At 33.1% G+C, this 13,430-nt stretch overlaps 1 protein-coding gene across 3 annotated transcripts in view; it reads right to left on the bottom strand.

Moving 5' to 3' along the window:
• LOC131850657 (putative inorganic phosphate cotransporter) overlaps window positions 1–13,430 on the bottom strand; it is a 122,818-nt gene that overhangs the window by 19,341 nt on the left and 90,047 nt on the right. Inside the window, exon 1 of one of the 3 annotated variants that reach the window (XM_059201161.1) lies at window positions 12,468–12,699. The exons of 1 other annotated variant lie outside the window; for it this stretch is intronic. In XM_059201161.1, the coding sequence (XP_059057144.1) occupies window positions 12,468–12,549 (82 nt within the window). In that variant the 5' untranslated portion in view covers window positions 12,550–12,699. Of the gene's footprint in view, window positions 1–4,113; window positions 4,361–12,467; window positions 12,700–13,430 lie in introns of those variants that run through there. One more of the 3 variants, XM_059201083.1, reaches the window with a different exon arrangement.

Below are 13,430 nucleotides of genomic sequence, written 5' to 3'. Positions count from 1 at the left end.
ACTGGGGGCCCACGAAATCTATATATCTAGACAGCTATTATTTTAATAAAAAAAAGTACCTTTGGACATTATAACACAACAACATAAAAAGACAACCAATAAAATACAATTGAAGTATCAATTACACTAATTATGAAACTAATTGTGATATTGATATTTTTATATAATATGCAATTAAATAAATAATTACGGAAGTCAAGGGCAAATCATTGTGAACCCGGTTTGATCCGCTGGACTCCAGTCCGTAGTCCATCAAAGACAATTTTTATGTATTTGGAAGTGCAAACAAGTTAATTGCTCACCTGATGGTAAGTGACAATAATAATTTATGACTAGCACTGTGAACATACAATCATTATTTTACTCCCGTAGTACCCCTATTATGCCTTGATGAAAATTATGTACTTACACCCATATAAACACAGCTTACAAAACAAAGTGCTTAGTGGCTGACATAGACGCTGACGATTTTGAACATAGACTAACTCAAGAAAATGTTACGTACTAAAGGTAAGAAGTATTAAAATGCCTTAAGCCTATATCTTTTTTAATTGAAAATTTTGAGTAATAATTCAGCACAGAAACAAAGTTGATTTAAACATATTATTCCGAAGTATTGTAAAACTTTATAATAAAGTATTGTAGAATTTTATTATCAAACGCATGAGATTTGATACTAAATAGTTAATAATGTAATATCCCCTTACAAATGAAGATCACTTAGGTTTACATTTACACACAAAAGAACCTGTCAAAATACTTCGTCTCTATTTATAAATGGCGCCAAAACTGAAACCACGTGTTCAGTGCGTGAATACGGCCAGTGACGTACGCATGCAGACATTGTGTAACAAGTGTGGGTCGCAACGTCTACCTCATGTCTATTACGCCAAAGAAAGAATATAGATTACCTGTTGGATACTCCAACAAAAATAATTAACCTTTTTCGCAATTTTATTTATAAATAGAGACCCGGCCCGGGTTTGCACGGATGCATTCTAACGATAGAGCAAACTGAGAAATCTTTCAATTTCTTCGCTTGTTCTATACTGTAACACACATGTATTATATAGATATAAACCTTCTAAAATGAATTCTAAGCTATATAATAAATTAATAAATAACCCTGGACTATCAACACAACGCAGTCTAGTCCTACGGTGTGGTATGGGTACTAGACAACTGATATAAATACTTGTTTTTTTTTGTAAATACATATATAATATACATAAAAAACAGATAGACCGGTACAAAAAATCATACTCGTGAATACAAATGTTTGCACCGTGCGAGGAATCGAATCCGCGACTATCGAAAGTAAAGTGGTGTGCTAAACCGTTAGACCACCGAGGCCGTCAAATATAATATTACAGATTAAAAATGGTCGATCGGTACCTAATCAAATATCAATTAAGCGAAATGATTGACATTATATCATCATCATCCATTGCTCGTTACGGATCAAGTATCAAACTGAATATACAAATCTCGACAAAAAATTAGGGATGTGAAAATAGAATTAAAAAAAAACAGCCAATACTCACAAAAAAATCAATTAATCTTTTGCAGACATTTTCATTCATAAAAAAAAAGAATGCGACCTTGTTGAAGAATAATCTGATCTAAAATAATCTAAAAAATAAAAGGTGATATGCGAAAAAATAATCAATTAAACTATTATTAAGTGAAAATCGATTTCTTTGTTATATTTGATTAAAAATGTAAAGTTGTCAATGTAAAGTCACTCGTTCGTTCTTCTTGTGATGAGACAGCTTTCCGAATGAGCGGTAGATTAAAAAAAAAGTAATTTCTATTCAGTCTATTCAATCACTAAAAGTGCTTCAATGTAAGTTTATTTGAATAAAGAATTTTCCATTCTATAAATTATTAAGGTACCAAAAAAATATAACTATATTACGCAGTGAAAATGTAAGTAACAATAAGAACATAACATAAATGGGCTTGAAAAAAGGCGGTCTTATCGCTTAAAGCAATCTCTTACAGACAACCTTGTTATAATAGATTTTTTTAAACAGTACATCCACATCCCTAATAAAAACTGGATCGTGTTCAAGCACTATGACATAACTGGCGTCACACCATTGTCATGTGGTTATGACCTTGTGTAGTACAAGTGGGTTTTCCTGAAAATATCGGATATAATGTGCAGTTAATTATAGTAACACTGCGACAGATATATTTGCATATTATAATACATTCATTTCTTTATAATCCATCAGTGTTGCAACATATTCTGATTGACTCTCCCACTAAAGTAAGTCGTTCGTTTTCTCACGGATGCAGTAATAATTCTATTATAACTTTTTTCTTTTCTTATTTCTCTTTATAATATTAGGTCTACAAAACCACTTTCTAAAACAAAACCAAATCAAATACTTATGAAACAAAATCAAAAATATACCTACGTTCATTTTCGACTCGGTGCAAAGTCCAGATTAAGTTTATTTTATAATTATGCTATAAAAATAAATCTAACATAATAACCATAAAATCGTTTTTTCCTCATATTCGTCCATTTACTTTTTAATGATGTAACAGGCAAAGATCCTCAGACCATAAAACCAATATGACAATTGTTATTATTTGACGATCTTGGTAGTGCAGCGATTTCAGCTCACCTTCAGTCGGTCGCGAGTTCGATCCCCGTACAATACAAACATTTGATTTATGATTAGGACTGTTTGTGTTTTGCTTGAATTTATTTATGTTGATTATATTGTTAAAAACTTTTCACTTTACTAACTATTATTATTTCCGAGTAGAATTATTTCAATAGAATTTTTTTAATTGTGATTTTTTTTAATGTGTTAAAAACTGTTTAATATTTTGCAAGCTTTTATTATGTTAATAACGAAATATTGGCATAAAAAGCGAGCCTATAATATATTAAAAATGTAAAATTTCAAATATCGAAACATCTTTACAAACTTTAACACTTACAATTTTAGTAGGTAGGTGGGTTTATTTTATACTCGTATTTGCTGACTATCAATTTACACGTTTCTATTTACCGAAATACAAATCAGCATTTTCATAAGTATCATGATCAGCAAAAATTTTATTAATAGTCAGTAATAATTATTTAGTTCAAGTTTTATATATAGTATGTGACTGTATATTGCTTTCGTTTCAACCTATTTCGATGTAAAATTGCAAGTTACTGTTTCCGCAGTAAATTGGCCGAAATAAAAACAAAACAGCGACCATATTTGTAAACAATAAATAAATATTTACTTCAATTCAGTTTTTTCGATTCATGGATAATCAAAACAAATTCTCTGTTTGATTGTTTTATCAATATGAAATAAATTATTTAAACAAATCAGTAGTTAAAAATTAAATAACAGCTCATACCTATAACAACAACAAAAATTTAGGCTATAAAATTGTATTTCTAGAGGTTAAAAGCGAAATGAACTTTATAGTATACACCTACGGTTTAAATTTATAAAACGCCGAAACCGCAACGCGCATTATACAGATATACAGACATGTAACATAAGTCTATTCTGAATATGAATATAAAACACAGTAATTCCAGTTACTTATATTAATAAAAAATATAATAGAAAAGATTCTTAATTCAGGTAAATATTATTTAAAGCAAAATTTATTTACCAAAGTTAAATTTAAGTTTACGGCTTTAGATGTCGGTATGGCCTGGATTATTTTCAGCTCACTGAATATCCTGTTACATGCTAATTACACAAATATCAATTTTATAATATAGATATTAGGGTTCAAATTCATTTATTATAACTGATTATACTGGGTAAAAATAAAAGCTTGAAAAATTTGAAGCTATCAAGATCGGAAATCTAAAAATTTATATGATTAGTTGCAAACAATTGGACTTGATAAAAATAATATTAAATCTTTTAATATTTCCGTGCAACGGAACAAAGTTATAGCGAACATACTGCTGTCTCGTAAAATATCAAAAAACAAAAAAGTGTAATATAAACTAATTTAACGCTTTTTGATAATAACTAACCTATATGATAACTAAAGCATATCACGAGATAAGCTTTGGAACCCTGCGCGCCACTGACGTCATTAATCACAGAATCGTCTCTCAATCTATCAACTCACCAGAACGGCCACCTGGTCCCTCGTCTTCCAATCCCGGCTGCTCCCAAACCAGCACGTGTCCACTGCGGGACTGTGACACCATTTCGAAAGATAAAGAAAAAAATCTATCTATAAAATCCTTAATACTATTCCGTAAGCGACCGTCAACCGTCTACGTGATGTTGGTTAATGAACCAACTCTGAGAAGTTCGGTTTGGTTTAAGGGAGGCATGTTTAGGGTTGTAAATTAAAGAGAGGCTTAACCGGAGGCCTGCGGGCCGAGCGACTGGCGAGCAGCGGCGATTCGCGAGCCAAGCGAGACGGAGACGCCAACGCCGTAAATTAGTATCGCGCATAATAGTTCATGACTCACACACAATTTAGTTCGCAGCTCTAAACTATTATAGTTCGTTAGATCAAGTCTCAACACCCGTTTTTTTTAGCTCTCAAATATGAGACTATTTTTTATAGGATGTTTGTGCTTCTCCAACTTTTTGTTATACATTATCACACTTTGTCGATATTAACGAGTGACGTAATTTATGAATGGTTATGTTTTTTCTACCAAATACATACAAACATACTTTAAATTGGTAGATACAGTTTGCACAAAATCAACATTTTACTTTACTTATAATACACGCAGTATTTTATAAAACGTCCTAATGAGGGTTCTCCGTATTAGTTCGCGTAGTTCCTCATTGAGAGCGATCTTCCGAACTAGTTCACGTCCGAACATCACGAGACTACTGTAAATATAATGGCGGGAAACGCGAGGGAGGGACGGCGCACGCGCTCCAGGCATGCGGTGACGTAAGCGCAACTTTTTACTGAATGCTGAAAGCGGTAGGTGTCACTACACTGTACAGACTATGTTTCAGTGCCACTATTCCGTTCGGATTCATAGAAAACTCTCAACATTTGTATTTTATTTATTAATTTACTTCGGATATCCATCCATATCTTGTTAGTAAACAACTTATAAACTATGTTAATAAATTACAATGTATATCATTATTATTATAATTCACATGTGTCTATGTTCACATCCAGAAGCACTGGGACCGCAGCAGTGCAATGATGCAATGATCTCCAGTGCCTATAGAGCGGGCAATCCGATATATTTATTATATTATTTATCTATCTAAACATTTTTTATAGTTTTTCATTATATTATTTTAATACTGCGAGGGTTTACATAAACAGTCAGTAACTATGGATATTATTAATTATTATTCTACACATTTCATTCCGCTACTATTGGCATGTACTCATGTTACTTGTTAGCGGAAACAAAATTACGCTGAATCCACTGACTTCCGCAAAATAATAATTACATATATATTTCTAAAGACCTGATATAAACAACTGCACATAAATATATTTTTAATGCTATAATATATATTTTTTAATGGTTTTAATAGAATAGCCCGCCTGCGCTGTCGGCTGACGCTGGCGGGCCACCAGTGGAGGATGATAATATTATCTTGAGGTCAGGTCATAAGCTCATCGTAACTAATTCACCAGGAATTTCAGGGAGAACCGCGTGGAGGTAAACCTGACATGGTACTTTGCTAGTCATGGGGCTATTTGTCCACATAAACAAACTCCATCCCCCCAATCTGTATCTGAGTCCACACTCGTCTGCGAAATGGCAAACCATACTATTATGTGCGTATGCGTTGAGAAGGAGGTTTGTGTTTTAATAATAGGAAATACTGGCTTCATTATATACTTGACAGGTCTAACTGACAAACTGACTTCACCCACTCTGATCGATTCCACGTCCAATTCAAACGGGGTTCGAAATTACGACGGACTGAGCCTAGGTTCGTACCCCTAGCAGTGCCCCAAACTAAAGTCGTATCCATCAGGCGGACCGTCCTTATGGAGTTGGCTTTCAGTCACTCCATAAGTTCTTCCGCGGGTTTGGAATACCATCTGCGCTCGCCGCCTATCATCCGGTGAAGCTGTAAAGCCCAGTTGCGTTGCGGCCTTTACAGCTTACAGACCTTCGTGGTCTAGCGGTCTAGCACGCCGCTTTACGTCCGATAGTCGCGGGTTCGATTCCTCGCACGGCACAAACATTTGTATTCATAAGTATGATTGTTTGTATCGGTCTGGGTATTTTCTATGTATAATATGTATGTATTTAGGAAAAAAAAATCTATGTATTTGTATCAGTTATCTAGTACCCGTAACACAAGCTTTAGCTAGCTTAACTTAGGACTAGGTGGCGCTGTGTGAATTGTCCTAAAATTATTATTATTGTAACAGCATGACTTGATTTCATACTCATCCTATTATTCCCCACTGATAATCCGCTAGTCTATACCGTTATCGTCGGAGATTGCATGCATCCATTATAAAAAGTAGGTAGGTGTTGCAATTGCGTTTGTTAAACCTTGTAAGATTTCGGCAAAGTACATTTGTCTCTTTTCTACATTGGATGAATGAGCGTGTCAACTGACATTACCTACGCTCGTTGTGTGTTTAATGAATTAGATCATTGTTCAAGTTCATGTGAACCTGATTTACCTACGTAGACAATTCATGGAAATGTAATCGGGGTACCTATGTAGGTATGTGAAGACAGGTAGGTAGATATTTTATACACTTAGTTCAACCAGGGCTGTCTTTCACTATTAGAGGCCCTGGCCACATAAGGATAATAGGCCCGTATGACCATAGTAATCACAGATAATATAATATAATAATAAAGCATTATTTTTTTAGAATAGTCAAAATCATTTTTGAACATGACTCTTTAGAGATGTATATCGGGATGCCCTACCTTCAAAATAAACCAGGCAAAAGAAGTGACTTCAGTTTATACCACTGATAACATAATATTACATATTTGTAAAGATGACTTGAGAGTTGAGACATTTTTTATTGTTAAAAAAGTTGAGTTACTCTAAACTGTAAACTTTTATTAGAAACTTGAGTTGAGTAACAGCAAGTTTCTAATAAAAATACTAGTATAAACACTTAAAAGTATCGCTTAAATATGGCGACCAAAAGTCAGCGCCATCTCTGTTCAATTAACGAAACTAAATAAAGTTAACACATCAGTACTTTCAGAAGCAGCGTTAGAGACTACGATTCTTGTATATTCTGTACAATGTGAATACTAAAACATACAATAGATGGCAGTAGTTTATCGTAAACTATAATGATATTTCAGTAGACGATTTTACGATGAACTTCTGTTGTGTTGTATAGAATTAACAATAAAAAACGTTAATTCTGTGTCATTACTAAGTACTACTTAAATATAACGATGTAGGTATTTACTTTTTTTTTATACAAATTTCTCAATATTCTTTTTCGAAATTTTAAGGGACATGTTTAATGTTCAGTTTAATGAATCTGTATAAACATGAAACAATGACATGTAGGTAGATATGAGGTGGTGGTCGTGGGGCATCAGTGGAGGATAGTAGGGCCAGTGGCGTAGTGTGGTCTTTCCCGCTAGGGACCCACCGGAAATTCTCCGCCTGTTTATATATTTTTTTATTAATATTCATGTAATTTATTTTGTAAAATTTGATTTGTGAACAAATTAAATTGTACATAACACGTGTGCTGGAGGGTTGGGGATTTTTAATAAGGGAATAGTAGCCCTATTGCTAGCAATATACCATGTCAGGTTGACTTCCACGCGGTCTCCCCTGGAAACCATCAAGACGAATTTGTTAGTATAGGCTAACTGACCTGACCTCATAGTGATCTTTTTATCCTCCACTAGTGCCCCGCCAGCGTGAACCGGTAGCGCAAGCGAGTGCACCATATTGCATTATCATTCATAAAAAATATATATATACATATATATGTAAGTATAATGTAATGACATGATCGTCATGACTCAACTTAAACATTATGGTGTTTGTCTTAAAGGAGTTCCGTTGTATATCTTCGAATGCCGATGATTGGAATACCATAAAATTAAGGTGGAACCACCTTGACGCTACACCTACCAAAATCAAGGTAAAAATATATGAAAGAATGTATCATACCCCATTTTATTTTGGCGTGTGGAGTTCTTAGTTTTGTTTAATATTAGATACACAAGTATATGCACTTTAAAATTCACCTCAATAACAAATGCTGTCTTTGCAATCGATAGTAGAGGCACTAAGTTTGTTACAAATAATTTACTATCAATTTTTTCTAAGCAACATCGCTATGATAAGCGAATTGTACTATTAGCTTATTACAGCGGTTTCACTAACGAGTTTAATATAAATGAAAAACAGGCTACGTTCCTATCTGCTTTTTAGTACTTCTTTTTTACTTAGCATTTATTTTATTGTTCTCGTTAAGGCCGTAGCATAATATTAAAAAGTCCAACTACATTCGCGAGCAACCAAATCGACTCAAGCGCTACCTCTGCATTCGAACATTGTTTTTTAAAATCACTAGTATCCTGACGACTTAGGCGTAATACCTGTTAGTCAGGGAGAGAAACACCTCAATGCCTACAATATTCACAATTATGTAAGTACCTATCTCTTATTTGTTTTTATAATAATATATACACTTCAACTTTTTCGCTCCAAAACTCCCGCTGCTTACGTTCAATCATCCGTCATCCACCTGTCAATGTCACATAGATTACTTTGGCTCTGACCACTGACGTTCCGTTTCAGGTTACATGATTATTGACTTTACCATTTTTATTAATGGTGCGTCACACGATAGTTAACAGTCGGCCATCCTGCAATAGTGTCTGGCCCAGACACATAGGTAACTGATGAGCGTAGTCATGCTTATCAAAGGATATAGTGTCTACAGGATCATATAACAAATACTAAATTAAATAAACTAAAGATATACATTACTTTAATAACATTGACTATCTTAGTATACTGTCAAAGGTTTACAATCTAAAATCAATACTAACAGAGCTAAGTTTCGGCATGAATTCAGAAATGCACAAAATATAACATAACATATATTAATTTACATAATCCAAATCACCCAAAAACATGAACAACCTTTTAGAGTAACAACAATTATTTGGCGGTGATTGACTTCTATGAGTCAGACTGTAACATATCACCATCACAATGTAAGTTTCCGATCTTATGAACATTGCATTTTTTTTATACCTCCAAAATAGAACTTGACATTTCTCGTCATGAATATTTTAACGGATAAATTTAACATATCACATTACAAAAGGTAAAACTTAATTACCTACATATATAGAGAAAAAAATATAAAGGGAAAGTAATATTCTCGTGACATAAAATTAGAACAAAATCGCTGCCTGCCTTCACCTAACTAATAGAAAATAACAGGTCAAAATTATTCAAGTGGTTCTAATACCCTCAATACTACTACTACTATTTTACTTCGACGATACTCTTGATTTACCAGAGAATTATTTTAATATAACATAATTCATTGAATTTCAGTTATGATTTACTTAATAATACCATCAGCTCACTGGTCAAGTAATCTATTGCACCCTTTGAACCCTGTACATTTAGGGGACTATAAATGATTGTAGATACTGATCTCAATTTTCTTTACAACACCAGTTTAACATAAACCAAAACCCACTGTCCCAGATTAATGTGAAATAGAAATAATCTTTATTCAAATAAACTCAACACAAGCACCCTTGAGTAGTCAAGTTTTTTTTTAATCTATCGCTCATTCGGAACGCAGTTTCATCACAAGAAGAATAAACAAGAAACCTGTGTGTTGCTCCTTTAAATAAATATTGATTTACTTATATTTAATTAACAACAAGGATTAGGCATGCGGCAATCAACATAAAAACCGCTACGCACTTAATCTCCGTTCAATCAGACAACATTGACAGCGCTATGAATTTCAAGTTAGATATTTTCTAAAAAAACACTGATTTATAAATGATGACATTTATAAATTCTTCAATTTTATAATAAGCCTTTTTTTTTACAAAGAAAATATTTTATGACACATTTTATTTCTTTTTCTGGCAAATTGAGTACAGACTCCGGGAGTCCGTTGCAAAACCCTGCGCAATCTCCATAAAACGAATTACCAACTTTCGTTAAACGAACGTGAGTTTAGTAAGCCTACTTCACTTTATATTCAATCGATGGTATTCGTAGCCACTTCGGCCATCCAACGTTATCGAAGGGCCTCATTCGATATTATCATAACAGTTAACATCGGGTAATATAATAAAATTAAAATCATATAAAATTTAGTTTGAGATAATTTACATACTTAAAATATGAAAGTTGCCACTGACAACTACACATTACATTTCAACATCATGAATTCAGTCTTTGTTATATTTTTCCGCCTTAAGTTGTATCACTTAATTTTTCACACCAGGTACTAGTCAGCATCTCTGCAAACACGGCTGCCTAGCTAATTAGTGAAATACCTGTTAAAACAAAACATTTAAAAAATGCCACCGCTTGCCCACTATGAGCTACGGTCTCAACAGATCTGGATTTTATTAGACTCAGCCACCGCTTGCCCGCACAAGGAGCTACGGCCTCAAACTGGTCAAATTCTCATTAGACATATAATTCTATAATAATTCTATTATAACTTTTTTTCTTTTCTTATTTCTCTTTATAATATTAGGTCTACAAAACCACTTTCTAAAACAAAACCAAATCAAATACTTATGAAACAAAATCAAAAATATATGTTCATTTTCGACTCAGTGCAAAGTCCAGATTAAGTTTATTTTATAATTATGCAATAAAAATAAACCTAACATAATGACCATAAAATCGTTTTTTTCCTCATATTCGTCCATTTATTTTTTAATGATGTAACAGGCAAAGATCCTCGGACCATAAAACCTATTATGACAATAAATAGTAAACGCAATATTTAAGTTGTTATTATTTGACGATCTTGGTAGTGCAGCGATTTCAGCTCACCTTCAGTCGGTCGCGAGTTCGATCCCCGTACAATACAAACATTTGAATATATGATTAGGACTGTTTGTGTTTTGCTTGAATTTATTTATGTTGATTATATTGTTAAAAACTTTTCACTTTACTAACTATTATTATTTCCGAGTAGAATTATTTCAATAGAATTTTTTTAATTGTGATTTTTTTTTAATGTGTTAAAAACTGTTTAATATTTTGCAAGCTTTTATTATGTTAATAACGAAATATTGGCATAAAAAGCGAGCCTATAATATATTAAAAATGTAAAATTTCAAATATCGAAACATCTTTACAAACTTTAACACTTACAATTTTAGTAGGTAGGTGGGTTTATTTTATACTCGTATTTGCTGACTATCAATTTACACGTTTCTATTTACCGAAATACAAATCAGCATTTTCATAAGTATCATGATCAGCAAAAATTTTATTAATAGTCAGTAATAATTATTTAGTTCAAGTTTTATATATTAGTATGTGACTGTATATTACTTTCGTTTCAACCTATTTTATTGTAAAATTGCAAGTTACTGTTTCCGCAGTAAATTGGCCGAAATAAAAACAAAACAGCGACCATATTTGTAAACAATAAATAAATTTTTACTTCAATTCAGTTTTTTCGATTCATGGATAATCAAAACAAATTCTCTGTTTGATTGTTTTATCAATATGAAATAAATTATTTAAACAGTAGTTAAAAATTAAATAACAGCTCATACCTATAACAACAAAAATTTAGGCTATAAAATTGTATTGCTGGAGGTTAAAAGCGAAACGGACTTTATAGTATACACCTACGGTTTAAATTTGTAAAACGCCGAAACCGCAACGCGCATTAATATACAGATATACAGACAGGTAACAGAAGTCTATTCTGAATATGAATATAAAACACAGTAATTCCAGTTACTTATATTAATAAAAAAATATAATAGAAAAGATTCTTGATTCAGGTAAATATTATTTAAAGCAAAATTTATTTACCAAAGTTAAATTTAAGTTTACGGCTTTAGATGTCGGTATGGCCTGAATTATTTTCAGCTCACTGAATATCCTGTTACATGCTAATTACACAAATATCAATTTTATAATATAGATATTAGGGTTCAAATTCATTTATTATAACTGATTATACTGGGTAAAAATAAAAGCTTGAAAAATTTGAAGCTATCAAGATCGGAAATCTAAAAATTTATATGATTAGTTGCAAACAATTGGACTTGATAAAAATAATATTAAATCTTTTAATATTTCCGTGCAACGGAACAAAGTTATAGCGAACATACTGCTGTCTCGTAAATTATCAAAAAACAAAAAAGTGTAATATAAACTAATTTAACGCTTTTTGATAATAACTAACCTATATGATAACTAAAGCATATCACGAGATAAGCTTTGGAACCCCGCGCGCCACTGACGTCATCAATCACACAATCGTCTCTCAATCAATCAACTCACCAGAACGGCCACCTGGTCCCTCGTCTTCCAATCCCGGCTGCTCCCACACCAGCACGTGTCCACTGCGGGACTGTGACACCATTTCGAAAGATAAAGAAAAAAAATCTATCTATAAAATCCTTAATACTATTCCGTAAGCGACCGTCAACCGTCTACGTGATGTTGGTTAATGAACCAACTCTGAGAAGTTCGGTTTGGTTTAAGGGAGGCATGTTTAGGGTTGTAAATTAAAAAGAGGCTTAACCGGAGGCCTGCGGGCCGAGCGACTGGCGAGCAGCGGTGATTCGCGAGCCAAGCGAGACGGAGACGTCAACGCCGTAAATTAGTATCGCACATAATAGTTCATGACTCACACACAATTTAGTTCGCAGCTCTAAACTATTATAGTTCGTTAGATCAAGGCTCAACACCCGTTTTTTAGCTCTCAAACATGAGACTATTTTTTATGGTATGTTTGTGCTTCTCCAACTTTTTGTTATACATTATCACACTTTGTCGATATTAACGAGTGACGTAATTTATGAATGGTTATGTTTTTTCTACCAAATAACAAAGTAACTACATACTTTAAATTGGTAGATATAGTTTGCACAAAATCAACATTTTACTTTACTTATAATACACGCAGTATTTTATAAAACGTCCTAATGAGGGTTCTCCGTATTAGTTCGCGTAGTTCCTCATTGAGAGCGATCTTCCGAACTAGTTCACGTCCGAACATCACGAGACTACTGTAAATATAATGGCGGGAAACGCGAGGGAGGGACGGCGCACGCGCTCCAGGCATGCGGTGACGTAAGCGCAACTTTTTACTGAATGCTGAAAGCGGTAGGTGTCACTACACTGTACAGACTATGTTTCAGTGCCACTATTCCGTTCGGATTCATAGAAAACTCTCAACATTTGTATTTTATTTATTAATTTAATTCCGATATCCATCAATATTTTGTTAGTAAACAACTT

Source organism: Achroia grisella, unplaced genomic scaffold (assembly GCF_030625045.1).
Source record: "Achroia grisella isolate CSIRO2021 unplaced genomic scaffold, CSIRO_AGI_Agris_v1 utg1061, whole genome shotgun sequence".
Taxonomy (NCBI): domain Eukaryota; kingdom Metazoa; phylum Arthropoda; class Insecta; order Lepidoptera; family Pyralidae; genus Achroia; species Achroia grisella.
This window is presented reverse-complemented; position numbering and strand designations above follow the sequence as displayed.